Consider the following 15,450-nt stretch of genomic DNA (forward strand, 5'->3'; position numbering starts at 1 on the left):
GAAGTGTGCATCTGCTCTTCCACAGTGAAATTCATGGTCAGGCTGCCCAAGAAATTCTTTGGGAGACTGTAATTTGAGTATCTTCTTGATTGAGAAAATAAATAAACCAATAAAAACCCCAACCCAACAACGGAAACCCAATACCAAACAAGACCTTTGTGCTTAAGAACCTCATCTGCAAATCAAACAACTTCGTGCCGCTGGGGTGGGGGAAGGGTGCTGGGGGGGGTGGGGAGAGTGGGGCGGGGATGCGGGGGAGAGAGTTGGGGGAGCTGGGAGGGAGAGAGTAGGGGGTCGGCGCGGGGAGAGAGAGAGTGCATGTGTGTGTGTGTCTCGTGCTTCATTTGAGGTAGCAGAAGCCAAGAAAAATCTGAAACACCGTTTTTCTGTTAGCCTATTCAACTGACAGCAAAGACTCCATGGGGTGGGGGTTAGGGAGGCGATGAGTTCAGGTAATGTTTGAGCACAGGAGAGTCAGAGGCTAGACCAAATCCTTTTCAATATTTACATCCAGTGGCGCTAAATCTGGCCCTTTCTCCCATTTATTAGCTGTGGAAATTGGGAACATTTCTGAGCCTTAGTTTCCTCTTTTGTAAAATGGGCATGAAAACGATACCACCATTTAAATTTTGTCCTCACAATGTGTAAATTTGTAAAGCGCTCAGGATAGTCCCTGGCACACTAGTACTTAGCAAGAGCTTTAAGTAAGTAAAAGGCGATGACCTCGACTTCCACACTGCTAGCCTCCTGTAAACCCCACCTGTACCAAAATACTGGAGCCGCCGCAGTTTCGGATTACAAGGTTTTCTGACCCATGCAATTATTTGTCTGCTGTCTGCTCGGCTAAAACTCGCTCAAACGATTTGGGATGTTGGTACTCTCCTCCTCGCCTCCATGGTTCCCGCTCCCAGTTCCTTGCCGTCTCAATCGCGGTGGGGGCGTGAACGGGGGAGGAGGACATGCCGGTCTTCCTCCCCACCCCCAATCTTCGCGGCTCTGCGAAAGCCTTGGAAACCACTCCGCGGCCCTCTTCCTCCCTGGAACGCCCGAGGGGCGGGGCTCGGGGGCCGCGCAGGCCCAGTGCAGCCGCTCCGCGCCTGCGCAGCGGAGCAGCTGAAGGAGGCGGGGGATTGGTATCCGAGCGAATGTGTGAGGGGAGGAGGCGTCCGGGCCGAGCGTGGTACTACGACGGGCGCGGGCCGGAGGGGGCGGGGGGATGCGCCGCGGCGGTGGCGGCGGCGGCGGCGGCGGCGCGGGCGCCGGGACTGGTGTTTGGAGGCGCCAGAGCAGCGGATCCCGGTCTCGCTGCCGCAGCAGCGCGGGTGTCGCGCGCGGCCTGAAGACGCCGTACCTTTTTGCTCCTCACCTTTTTTTTTTTTTTTTAAATAACCGGAACCAATGAACGCAGCCGGGACCCAAGCTTCAGAGGCCGCCGGTGCCGACGGGACCAGACTGGCGCCCGGCAGGAGCTCGCGTCTGGGGTGGCGGGGGCGGCCCGAGGAATCACAGGCGGCGGCGGCGCCTCTCGAAGCGGGCGAGTGGCCGGCGGCCGGGGCGCTGCCGCGCTTTCCCCCCGCTCCTCCTCCTTCTCGTCCTCATCCCGCCACGACGTCTGGTCCGGCCTCGGGCTGGCTGCTGCGGCGGCTCTGGGCTCCGCTGCTGTTGCTCGGGCTGCTGGTGGCCGGCGCGGCGGACGGATGCGAGCTGGTGCCCAGACACCTCCCCGGACGGCGGGCGGCGGGCTCTGCTGCGGCGGCCGCCTCCCCTGCCCCTGCCGCGGCGGCGGCGGCGGGCGACAGCTCGGTGCTCATGACAGGTGAGGGCCCGGAGGGCGGCGGGCGGGGCTCTGCCTGGCACTGCGGGACCCCCATCTTCAGGAGGGGCCCGGGCCGCTCCCCGACGCCTGCAGTTCGACGGCCCGGGTCAGTGTGTGATGCCCGGACGCCAGCGCCCTGGTCGCTGCTGGGTCGCAGTCTCCTGCACTCCGGATGCCTTCCCTCTCCCCCCTGACACCCCGCCCTCGCCAGAGCCTCCCGACGGCATTCGCTTCCCCGCCCTTAAGTCTGCTCCCCGGTGTTCCACGCTGAGCAATGCAGTGGTTTCTCTTCCGTGCTGCAGAAAGAGCCAGCAGGGTCTGCAGGGTACTGGGCTGATTCTTTTTTTTTTTTTTGAAGCTGCTAGAAGTAGTCAGCAACAGCAATGCGGTATGGAGTTCGCCTCTGGTGCTGCTTTTGCAAAGGCAGCTGGCAGCGAGTCTCACCGGTTCAAAGCCCCGCTGAGCAAAATGTCCCAGGGGAGACTGCTAGAGCGGATTCTTTGACAGCCATAATACCTAGTGGTATTAGTGGTTCCTTGTTAGTAGGGCAAACCTCTAGTCTAATGTGGATTTCTTTTCTTTTTTTTTTTTCTTTTTGAGTGGGAGGAAGACCCTTTTGAAGGATGGATAGATAGTATTTGCTGGTGGGATCTTAACAGTGCAAAGAGTGCAGAAAGCTCAGCAGCTAACCAGCAAGATACCGAAAATTTACCAGTGCAGGATATTCGGTGCTTGTATTTGAGCAGCATAGTCCTTACAGACTGCAATAGCACCTTTTAGAAATATGGAACGTTCTTGAAATTTGCGAACATATATGGTGAGGTGAGGTACAAAATTAAATCCTTTAAAGCTTTCCTTTTTCGTGTGCTACTGATAGGTTGTGGTTTAAGTAATGATGTAAGGATCTTGAAATGCTTTCTTTTGGAAAGGTAATGGCGTTAAAGTGAGCTTTTTTGTGTGTGTGTGAACTTTATTTTTAAAAGTAATTTGTAGGTTTTATATATAATTGCAGGACTAAAAAGGAAACAGTCAAGTGTAACAATATGACCCATCATTAATTTAACCAAAGAGATAGTCGAACAGGCGTTTGAAAGTTACTAACAGCTGCTGAGTGGTGCTCAGGAGGTAGAGTTCAGAGCAAAGCAGCTATACTCTGGGTTCTATGACAGGATGTTTACTATTCTAAAGAGGAGGGTGTTGGTAAACTTTCCAAGCTCTTTGGAAGTTTTATGAAACATAATGATCGGAATATTTAACTTGCTTTCCCTAAAGCTTATCAGGCCCTTTAAATGGAACTTGAAACATTAGATCTCCATGGTTTGATAAAAAGATTACAGAATGGTCAGTATTAGGAGTGTAATAGAGTTTGAGTGAGAGAATAGATTGGATACTTTTATGCTTGAATAGTCTTAGTCATTATTAAGAAGGTAGCAAGATAAAACTAGACTGTGGAGTGTTAATGCCTCATGCAGGAAGGGAGGGGGTGAAACTCCTTGGGTTTCTAGAAGCTATAGGAGTGTGACTCTTAGTTTCTTGAGTAGAAAAGTTTGTTTAATAAATAATTGACTACTGTTTTATCAATATGTAGTTGGTAGAAAGGCATATGATTGAGAAAATTTAGAATTAACCGCTAATGTTGTGTGTCATGTAGATTACATCAGGAAAATTACTTAAGATGGGATTTTATTTTAATAAGCAGTTAATAATCCTTCCTTTTGAAGACTTAAGTTCCTCTGAGTTATTTATGGCATTGTGAAAAAGGCAAGGTGATTTGTACTGGATGAAAAGTATGATATATCACATAAAATGAGTTTGAGTGGTAGTGCTTTAAGTTTACTAAAATAATATTAACCCTGAAATTTGTTTTTAATATCCTTTCCCTTTGTTAGAATATTAGTTTTGAAAAGTTGGACATTTCTGTTTAAACTTTAAGATAATCAAACTACACAATGCACAAGTTAAATTGTCATTTTAATAAGTATGTAAATACAGTCAACAGAACTGGTAGCTGGGAAAAGGTAAATTGAAAGTCCACAAGAAGGTTAGAGAATATTGAAAATTTCACTGGTTTATATGGTCTGTATGGGGCTCCTTCCTATTCTTCTGATTGTATGAATAGTGCTGTCTTTTATGGTTTCCGTTTGTAAATGTTGTGCTAAACTCAGAACATAATTATTGCTATTGTACACTTCAGGAAGTAGAACCATAGACTGAACCAAAAAAATACAGCATTATCATAATCTAGTCAGTGTTAATGGATAGAAATGGAGTAGAGAGTTTCAGTAGTAAAACTAAGTTTTATGTAACTTTTGAAAAGTGGAAAATTCTTGTAAGAATTTGGAGACAGTTGTTCTGTCTGACTCTGTATGAATGATGTCATGTAACCGTGAATTCTTAGTAGATCTGAAAATGACAATCAGAGTCACTATCTTCTTTTCCTCTTCAGATTAGTATTTTAAATACTTAGCTTTAGCAACACCATGAGTTTTTCTCTTACTAATAAAATCTAGAGAGCGTTCTATTCCACTGAAGTTTTCCTCTCAAGAGTTTTACTTTAGAGGTTTAGTGTATTTTGAGAATAAATTGCCTTTCAATCATCTATTGCATGCTGAGTTTTGAGTAAGCAGGTGTTCTTTTAAAGAGACTGTGTGTGCACGTGTGCTCAGTTGCTTCAGTGGTGTCTGACTCTTTGCAACCCTGTAGACTGTAGCCCACCAGGCTCTGCTGTCCATGGAATTTTCCAAGCAAAAGTACTGGAATAGGTTGCCATGTCCTCCTCCAGAGGATCTTCCCGACCCAGGGATCGAACCCCCATCTCCTGCTTTGCAGGCGGATTCTTTACTGCTGAGCCACTGGGGAAGCCCTTGAAAGAGAGAGACTATGTCAAATCATCAGGATAAACAGACCCATTGTTGTAAGAATATTGATTTTTCTTTTCTTTTCTTTTTTTATATTACTGTTTTAGGATTTAGTGTGTGCAAATTTTTGATAAGATGAAACCATTAAATGTTTACAATGCTTTGTAGTAAGGGTTTAAGTTGTATATGTGTATATGTATATATGTATATGTATATACATATGTGTATATATATATGAATACATATGTATATATGTATATGTATATATACACACATATAACTTAAACCCTTACTACAAAGCATTGTAAACATTTAATGGTTATGTATATAAGATTTTAATAATAATTTTAATTTAATAACTGGATGTATACTTAGGGTTCTTTGAAAGCAATTTTGAAATTTAAAGCAATTTAGGGATGCACTTGTTGATTATAATCTAAAGCAGTGCTTGAATAATTTAAAATATCATGTTTTTTTCTCTTTTGCCTAACAGATTCACAGTCAATGACTTGATCTCAATCAAGTCTGAGTGATGGATCTCATCCAGATATGGTCTCTGAGGAACAGTTTATGAAAGGGCATTGACAGAGGGCATATACATATATATATACACATATATGTATGTTTGTGTGTGCATAATGTACATACATAAACATACTGCATGTATATAGAACACAATTATTCTGGCAAAATATGCAGAACAATTGAAATATTAGAACATTTTCAGAGTCTTTTAAAACAAATTTTATCTTAAAAAAATTTGCTTCTATCATTATTTTATGAATTAATGTAACCCTTTTTAGTGTTTATATAAAGGTTTTAACTGTAATACTTTTCACTAGTTTGGCATACTAGTAAAAATATAAAATTCATATTTTTAAACACGTCTTTTGGAAGTATTAACATTTCATTGAAAATGTAAAGTGTTCTTTTTTTGAAAGTATAATACCGTTTAGAAGAGCTACCACTACTTTCTAGTGTTAAACGTATCTGTATTGTAGGGCTTGCACTTAGATGAAAATACCTCACATGAGCATGATTGTCTTTGGGAAAACATTAAACTTCACTTTTTTCACCTTGCCTCCCTAACATTTACCCCAGCAAATGCTGTCACTTTTTTGAAAATTAGCAGTTGGCTTGAGTGTAGTGTGTGTATATATATATATATTACTCTGAGTAATATTTTGTGAATTTACACGTGTCAGTGGTTTCATTGTGACAGTAGTTAAATTCATAGTGTAGCTCACATAGTAATAGAAAGTGTTTTTACTCCTTTCGCGAAGTTACTCTTTTTGGATTTAGGATTTCATGAAACCACCTTTTGATGGCTAGCTCTTCTGCTGTATCCTTTTTTTCCTTTCCCATGGTTAACATTTACCAATCCCTTTCTTTACTAGTCTTTGGCCATAGCTCTAGGTTGTTTTTTTCTTTTCCCTGATTGCAGAATTAAAGAATATACTCATATCCCTTTGATCTAGTGTATTCTGACCATTTAAGAATTGGTAGTAATATCATTGATCTGGAAACACTGCATCCCTTGGTGCTCTTTGAGAATACTGTGGCAGAACTGATTGGTCTCTGTTGGGAATCCCCTGGTACAGGAAAAACTCCGAGGGCCAGCTGGAATAGTTCAGGATTTAGCTTAATTTTAACAGTAGGAGGATCCACACAGAAATTGTTTAATTTGCTAAAGGCTTGCTTTGTGACTGGATACATGCTGATATTTTTAGATTAATTAAGACTTTGGAGTAACTATATCAAGCATTTTAGATATTGCCCTGCTCATTGATAATAATGCAGCATGGAACACTTTGTGTATATGGTAGCTAAAGTATGAACTCATTAAGCTAATGTTAAAATTAACAACTAATAATATGATTAGCTGATTAGCAAGCCATTTTTGATTTTTGCCAGAATTTGGACCTTACCTGATTAAGACCTACCTAGGAGATTACTTCGGAATTGATCAGATTTCATCAACCAAGCAAGTATCAAGCATATGCAGAATACCACAGGGTCGCTAAGTCGTGCCCAATTCTTTTGCAGCTCCATGGACTGTAGCCCTCCAGGCTCCTCTATTAATGGCATTTCCCAGGCAAGAATACTGGAGTGGATTGCTATTTCCTTCTCCAGGGAATCTTCCTGACGGAGGAATTGAACCTGCGTCTCCTGAATTGGCATGTGGATTCTTTACCACTGAGCCACCAGGGAAGCCCACCAGGTAGTAGGAATGGGAAAAAATAGAAAAGAGAGTAAGACGTGGGTTTGCGCATTGGGAATAATACTATTATTTGGTGGTCAGTATTTTGCTGAGTGCTTTATGTATATCACTGTTTTTGATTGTGAAATTAATTCTGTTAGGTAATTGCTTTCTTCAAATAAAAGATGAGAAAATTGAAGCAGGATGATCTTAAGTAAGTAACTTGTCCAAAATCCCAGTAAGTAGCAGAGTTAGACATTGATGTGGGTTTCTCTGACTCCAGAGCTTTGTTTCTTAACTGATATGTTGTATGCATCATTATATACTCAAGTAGACATAATAATAGACTGTGATTAACTGTAACAGAACCCACTCCAGTGTTCTTTCCTGGAGAATCCCAGGGATCGGGAAGCCTGGTGGGCTGCTGTCTATGGGGTCACACAGAGTTGGACACGACTGAAGCGACTTAGCAGCAGCAGTAGCAGCAACTGTAACAGACTTCAAAATGTTGGAGAAAGTAAGGCTACTGGAGACTGTGCCTTGGAGCAGGGTTAGATTTGAGCTTGACCTTGATGTATTATAGATAGGACTTCTTGTGGAGATGAGTGAAAAGGCTTTCAAGAGGGAGGTGTATACAAGAATAACTAATAAGTGAAATAGTTTTCTTTAATGTTTAAGCATGACTCAGACAGTAAAGAATCTGCCTGTGATGCTGGAGACCCAGTCCTGGGTGGGGAAGATCCCATGGAGGAGGAAATGGCAACCTATTCCAGTATTCTTGCCTGAAAAATCCCATGGACAGAGGAGCCTGGTGGGCTACAGTCCATGGGATCGCAGAGTCAGACGCGAATGAGTGACTAAAACTGATAGGGTGTGTGTAGAATAGTAGAAATGCTGGGAGAAAGAAGGTTTGCCAAATTACCAAGGACTTTAATATTCCCTTATGTCAGGACTTCCCTGATAACTCAGTTGGTAAAGAATCCCCCTGCAGTGCAAGAGATACCAGTTTAATTCCTGGGTTGGATAGATCCACTGGAGAAGGAAAAGGCTACCCGTTCCAGTATTCTTGGGCTTCCCTTGGTAAAAAACTCACCTGCAATACAGGAGACTGGGTTTGATCCCTGGGTTGGGAAAATCCCCTGGAGAACAGAAAGGCTACCCACTCCAGTATTCTGGCCTAGAGAATTCCATGGACGGTATAGTCCGTGGGGTCACAAAGAGTTGGACACAACTGAGCAACTTTCACTTAATATTCTCTAGTTTATTCCCTGGCTACTGAAATGTCAAGTCATCTAAAACTGGGGTATGCAGCCATGTACCTGGGGAGTATGGAAAGCTGCAGGGAAGTTTTGATACATTTTCTTGGTATATTCATTTTACTAATATTTTGAAAACAAACATTAAATATTTAATAGTAATTTAAAACATTTAACAATACTAAACGTGTAGGTTATGGAAAAAATAGGTTTATTATAAATTTTGAGGTTGAACAAAAGGCTTAAAAATGTATCTTGAACTTTCAGAATGTTTTGTTCATGAACTGAGTTCTAAATCTATCATCTTGTCAGGGGTTGAGAAGCTCTGTGGTATTTAAACATGGAAGTGAGATGACCTCAGTGTTTGAAAAGCTAAATATGGGTGGATGGAAGTGGGGAGATAAGAGAGATAAAGAGGCCAATTAGTAAGCTATATAGAAGTGGAGGTCTTGAGAGTTTAAATGATGCAGTGGCTATGAAAATGTTTAAAGGAAATTTTATAAAATTTAATGTTAGATTAGAAAGGAATCTATTTATAGGAGGTCTGAGAAATAAGTTACCTTTAATCTTTTAACTCCTAGAGCTTGTAGAATGATTTAAATTGGTACAAGTCCTTGAAAGTTGGGCAAGAAGAAACACTTGGTTGTAGAGGGTCTTCTTTATTTCAAATATGCCTTTATTTTTGTATATGATTGGACTTATGTGTTGATTTCCTAAGTATTTATATGAAACTTTTTAGTATTCTGTATTTAGAAATGAATGTCTGTTCCTTAACAAAGGATATAGATTGAACTAACATTACAATGCTTCAGAGTTGGACCTACCCCCCACCCCCCCCCACGCCACCCTTCTTTGAATGAATAACAGTGCCTCAGAGTGCTGACATATTGTTTCAGAATTAATTTTTGAGTTTCATTGTGTGAATTACACATTTGATCACATGCCAAATCTAAATGATTTGTTTTTTTTCTGTATTCTTCCAGATCTTTATATTAGTAGGTATTAGCTATTCAATCCTTCTTGACACTTGCTAATCCTACCTTCAGCAACTATTCTTGACTGGTTTTACTGTTGCAGATTTAAGGGTGGTTCTCTCCTAAGCCTGAGTGCCCAGTCCTGTGTTCCTCTGGTCTAGCTGAACATTTCCTCCTCAGAGACCTTCATTACTAGGAAAGTTCTAAATTGGGGGTGGGGAACCCCAAGCCAATGATTGATTTGACTTTTGACTTTATTTCATTTGGCCCTTGAGGTGATACTGCACAGTTATCATAGTTGCAGTCCTGAGAGTAATTTCCTTTTCTGCTAGGCTTCATCAACCATCTGGTCGAAATGAAACAACTTTTAGGATTAAGACTAAGATTAGTTGTAGAACAGTGCCTTTTCAGTGTTTTCTTAAGATAGTGGCAACTTCCCCACCCCAGGACCAGGGAGCTAGAGTATGACAAAGAGAGTTTACTTGGACTGATTCATTTCAAAACCAAGTGCCTGTATCTGTCCCAGTATTTCTTTCTAATGAATTTGTGTTGTTGTGTTCTTCTGGATCTTAGCTTCTGTAATTTGCAATTTACTTTTTTCCTCTAGTCATTTTCACTTTCTGTACCTCTCTTTGATTTCCCTAAATGTGACATTATATGGAACTGAAAATTTTGAAGACATTTTACAGAATTAAATAAAATTAAAATTTAAAACTATTTGAATTGACTATCTTATGTTTAATTAAAAAATACTGAGAAACCTCATCACAAACCCCCACATTAATAAAGATGATTCATAATTGTTTTTTAAGCGATTCTCAATAATTGAAAAGGTTTTTAAATCCTGATTTGATTTTTTTCCCCTGCTATTCACAATGTACATGTTATTGCACTCATGTTTTCTTTACACTGTTGTTTTTCTTTCCTTTCAAAAATATACGATGTTGTGTAATAGATAATCTTAGTTCCCCTCCTTTTTTATTCCTCTTCTCCAGCAATAAATCTTTTAACTTTTCCATTCGTGACAAATACATTATTTTCCCCATGTTTTCCTGTTCTCTGTCATCTTCAGCTGTTTCTACTTTGTCACACAACTTCAGGCTATATTAATCCTTGATGTTTCCTCCTTCTGTGTTTCTGGGTCTAAATTAAAAAAAGAAAACAAAAGACTACTCGAAATCTTTGTCCAACTGTGGTATAGGTATGCTTTGCTGTTTCTTGGCTGCTGTGAATGTAGGATCCTAGATCCCTGATGAGCGATGGTACCCTCATGCCTTGGAAGCACGAGGTCTTAACCACTGGACTGCCAGGGAACTCCCCTCCTTTGCTGTTTCTTGAATTTGCTTTTTAAAATATACCTTGTGCTATGCATCCAGTGTTTGGTTCTAGTTCTGTCAAAATGGATTCTGAAAAAACCCATAGAGGCTAAAAATGAGAAAGTCAGATTTCAGTGAATGTGTGTGTTCACGTAAGTTTTGAACATTTTTAAGTGACTGTTTCGTGCCAGACATGATACAAAGAACTGGGGATATAAAATTTGACCATTTTTATTGTTGCAAAAACAATGTAAACTTGAAAATTGCCAAAGTGTTGCATAATTTTAAAAAAATGTTATAAATGTTATATCATTCTTTAAAATTGAGGTATAGATGTACAATAGTATATAAGTTTCAGGTGTACAGCACAGTGATTCACAATTTTTAAAGGTTATACTCCATTTATAGTTACTGTAAAATATTAACTATGTTCCCTTTGTATCCTTGTAGCTTATTTACTTTATGCCTAGTAGTGTGTACCTCTTAATTCCTCACCCCTTTCTTGCCCCTCCCCACTTCTGTCTCCCCATTGGTAACCATTAGTTCTCTATATCTGTGAGTCTGCTGCTTTTTTTTTTTTTGTAATATTCACTAGTTTGTTTTGTTTTTTAAAATTCCACAAATAAGTGATACCATACAGTATTTGTCTTTCTCTGTCTGACTTATTTCACTTAGCATAATACCCTCCAAGTGGCAAAATTTTGTTCTTTTTTGTGGCTGAGTAGTATTCCGGTATGTATGTATGTTTGTGTGTGTGTGTGTATACATGCCACATCTTCTTTATTCATTCATCTGTTGGTGGACACTTAAGTTGCTTCATATCTTGACAATTGTAAATAATGCTGCTGTGAACATTGGGGTGGATATATCTATTTGAATTAGTGGTTTTTTTTTTTTTTTTAAATGTATATAGGTGTGAAATTCCTAGATCATATGGTAGTTCTAGTTTTAGTTTCTGAAAAATCTCCATACTGTTTTCTACAGTACCTGCACCAGTGTGCATTCCCACCAACAGTGTAAGAGGGTTCCCTTTTCTCCACATCCTTGCCAGCATTTGTTATTTGTATTCTTTTTGATGATAGCCATTCTTAATAGATACCTCATTCATAATGAGGTGATATCTCATTATAGCTTTAATTTGCATTTCTCTGATGATAAATGATGTTGAGGATCTTGTCATATGCCCATTGGCCATCTGCCTGTCTTCTGAAAGAATGTCTATTCAGGTCTTCTGCCTGTTTTTTAATTGGGTTGTTTGCTTTCTTGATATTGAGTTTTATGAGCTGTTTATATTGGATGTTCACCCATTATTGGTCATAGCATTTGCAGATATTTTCTCTCATTTAGTAGGTTGTCTTTTTCTTTAGTTGATGGTTTCCTTTTCTGGGCAAAAGCTTTTAAGTTTAGTTTGGAACCATTTGATTATTTTTGGTTTTATTTCTTTTGCTTTAGAGGACAGAGCCAGAAATTATTGCTATAATTTATGACAAATTCTTCTAGGAATTTTATGATTCCTGGTCATACACTTTGATCTTTAATCTATTTTGAATTTATTTTGTATATGGTGTTAGGGAATGTTCCAATTTCAGTCTTTTCACTTGTAGCTGTCCGGTTTTCCTAGCACCACTTATTGTAGAGACTGTCTTTTCTCTCTTGCGTGTTCTTGCCTCCTTTGTTGTAGATTGACCATAAGTGTGTGGATTTATTTCTGGACTCCCAGTTCTGTTTAGTTGATCTGTGTGTCTGTTTTTAATGCCAGTACCGTACTGTTTTGGTTACTATAGCTCTGTAGTATAATCTGAAGTCAGATTCCTCTAGCTCTGTTCTTTCTCAAGATTGTTTTGTCTATTTGGGATCTTTTATATGTCCATACACATTTTAAAACTACTTGTTCTAATTCTGTGAAAAATGCCTTTGGTGTCTTGATAGAGATTGCAGTGAATTTGTAGATTGCCTTGGGTAGTACAGTCATTTTAATAGTATTAATTCATCTAATCTAATCCATGAACACAGTGTATCTTACCATTTATTTGTGTTGTCTTCAGTTTTCTTTCATCAGTCTCTCACAGTTTTTTGAGTACAATTCTTTTTTTTTTTTTTTTTAATTTTTTTTAAAATTTAATTTAATTTTTTTTTAATTTTTTAATTTTTTTTTTTTAAAATTTCAGGTATACACGTGCTTTTACTTCCACGGGTAGATTTCATTCTAGGTATTTTATTTTTTTGATGCTATTGTGAATGGGATTGCCTCCTTAATTTCTCTTTCTGATAGTGTTTTGTTAGTCTGTAGAAATGCAACAGATATCTATTTGTTTTTTAAAAGGAAATGACTATATATACTAGCTTATTTAGTAGCATGCCTGTATTTATTAAAAATATCAGAATATTTGTTACAGGTGTCTGTTATACATTTGCAGTATTAAGAATAAGTCTCCCCTTTCTTTGGGAAAAGTTATATAAAAATAAATGTTCTTTTTTGTTTACTCTTTTTTGTGTTACTTTTATCCTTTATTAACAAAGAAACTAAAAAATGCAAGCAAACAAAAAGCTTCAGTGAGTTTTATGTGCTACTCACCAAGGATTAATAAACTATCAATCCTTCCTGTTTTTCCAGGAGGGGATATACCCACTGAAAAAGTGATGCTCCACTGTGATGGAGGTATTTGAACATTCGGCTATGTACTATATTTAATAGAATTACAAAGATGGAGTTCCTAACTTTGATTTGGTGAGGTGAGTTATTAATGAAGGTGTTCCTGCTTCTCCACAGTAGAGGTATACCCTTACTGAGAATATATGAGAGTTTACCAGATAGGGAAATTTACAGTGGTGTGAGAGGCATAAGCTGGTGGAGGGGGAAATGACTCTGGTCATGAACATTGGCATTTGAGAATGCTACATGGAGCTTGTGAATTACCAGATACCCAAGATGGCAGAGTCAGTTGTGAGCCAGCTTGTAGTGTATCAACATTTGTATTTGAATGTGAGATTTAAATTTATACCTGGCATTTGTGTATTTTATCTCACTTAAACTTTACAGAAGCCTTGTGAAATTATGGTCTTCTCTATGATAATTATTCCACATAATGGAGAGATTTAGGATTGCTGTCCAATAGTTTATACATTAAAAATCCTCCAGTGTGAAGGATTTTTATGATAAAGCCCAGGGTGTGATTAGAAGTGAATTAGAAAATGAGGCTGGAGAAGTAGTAGAATTAAACTTTTTGATTAATGTTAAATTCTAGATCTTTATTGTTTGAGGAATTTTATAAATTCCTTCTTCATTTATGTTTTGTTCGGTTCGGTTCAGTCACTGAGTCATGTCCAACTCTTTGCAACCCCATGAACTGCAGCACGCCAGGCTTCCTTGTCCATCACCAACTCCCAGAGCCTACTCAAACTCATGTCCATTGCGTTGGTGATGCCATCCAACCATCTCTTCCTCTGTTGCCCCCCTTCTCCCTTCTCTTCCTGCCTTCAGTCTTTCTCAGCATCAGGGTCTTTTCCAATGAGTTGGTTCTTCTCATCAGGTGGCCAAAGTATTGGAGTTCCTTCCAAAGAACATTTGGGACTGATATCTGTTAGGATAGCTTCCCTGGTGGCTCAGACGGTAAAGCGTCTGTCTACAATGCGGGAGACCCGGGTTTGATCCCTGGGTTGGGAAGATCCCCTGGAGAATGAAATGGCAATCCACTCCAGGACTATTGACTGGAAAATCCCATGGACAGAGGAGCCTGGTAGGCTACAGACCATGGGGTTGCAAAGAGTCGGACACGACTGAGTGACTTCACTCACACTTTCCTTTAGGATAGACTGGTTGGATCTCCTTGTAGTCCAAGGAACTCTCAAGAGTCTTCTCCAACACCACAGTTAAAAAGCATCCATTCTTTGGTGCTCAGCTTTCTTTATAGTCCAACTCTCTTCTATACATGACTACTGGAAAAACCATAACTTTGACTAGATGGACCTTTGTTGGTAAAGTAATGTCTCTGCTTTTTAATATGCTGTCTAAGTCGGTGATAGCTTTTCTTCCACGGAGCAAGCATCTTTTAATTTCATGGCTGCAGTCACCATCTGCAGTGATTCTGGAGCCCCCCAAAATAGTCTGTCACTGTTTCCATTGTTTCCCCATCTATTTGCCATGAAGTGATGGGACTGGATGCCATGATCTTAGTTTTCTGAATGTTGAGTTTTAAGCCAATTTTTTCATTCTCCTGTTTCACTTTCATCAAGAGGCTCTTTAGTTCTTCTTCGCTTTCTGCCATAAGGGTCGTGTCACCTGCATATCTGAGGTTATTGATATTTCTCCTGGCAATCTTGATTCCAGCTTGTGCTTCATCCAGCCCAGCATTTTGCATGATGTACTTTGCATATAAGTTAAATAAGCAGAGTGACAATATACAGCCTTGACGTACTCCTTTTCTGATTTGGAATCAGTCTGTTGTTCCATGTCCAGTTCTAACTTGCTTCTTGACCTGCATACAGATTTCTCAGGAGGCAGGTCAGGAGGTCTGGTATTCCCATCTCTTGAAAAGTTTTCCAGTTTATTGTGATCCACACAGTCAAAGGCTTTGGTGTTATCTTTGGTAAATAACCAATTTTTCCTTCCTTAAAGTTTTGCTATTAAATATTCTGAGCTCTTAAAAATGCTCATTTAAAGTGTACATTTCTGGGGCTTAAGACAAACAACTTTAAAAAAAATTGGTATTCTCAATAAGTGGGTAATTCCTGTTTGTGCTTTGTTTTCATGGCTATTTAAGGATGAAATGTAATTTTTAAGAAACATAGCATTTTATATCTTGAATTTTTATTTGGGCCATAAGTCAGTTCCAGCTTTTGTGAAGAGTAATTAAGAGCATAGTCTCTAGACTACAGCATGATTTCCTGGGCTTGAGTCCCAGACTGACAGTGGTATTGTAATTTAGGGTAGATGGTTTAACCTATTAGTACCTAAATTTCCTTATCTCTAAAATGGGTTTTCAAGTACAAATGAGTTAATCTATGTAGAAGAGTGCTTAGAGTATGGCAAG

General features: G+C 39.6%; 1 protein-coding gene across 3 annotated transcripts in view; it reads left to right on the forward strand.

The window, feature by feature from the left end:
- Positions 1 to 1,220: 1,220 nt before the first annotated feature.
- Positions 1,221 to 15,450, forward strand: part of STIM2 (stromal interaction molecule 2) — a 182,310-nt gene continuing 168,080 nt past the window's right edge. The window contains exon 1 of one of the 3 annotated variants that reach the window (XM_019962556.2): positions 1,221 to 1,816. In XM_019962556.2, coding sequence (XP_019818115.2) covers positions 1,399 to 1,816 — 418 coding nt within the window. In that variant the 5' untranslated portion in view covers positions 1,221 to 1,398. Of the gene's footprint in view, positions 1,817 to 5,005; positions 6,896 to 15,450 lie in introns of those variants that run through there. The other 2 variants (XM_019962557.2, XM_070791254.1) reach the window with 2 other exon arrangements.

Source organism: Bos indicus, chromosome 6 (genome assembly GCF_029378745.1).
Source record: "Bos indicus isolate NIAB-ARS_2022 breed Sahiwal x Tharparkar chromosome 6, NIAB-ARS_B.indTharparkar_mat_pri_1.0, whole genome shotgun sequence".
NCBI lineage: Eukaryota > Metazoa > Chordata > Mammalia > Artiodactyla > Bovidae > Bos > Bos indicus.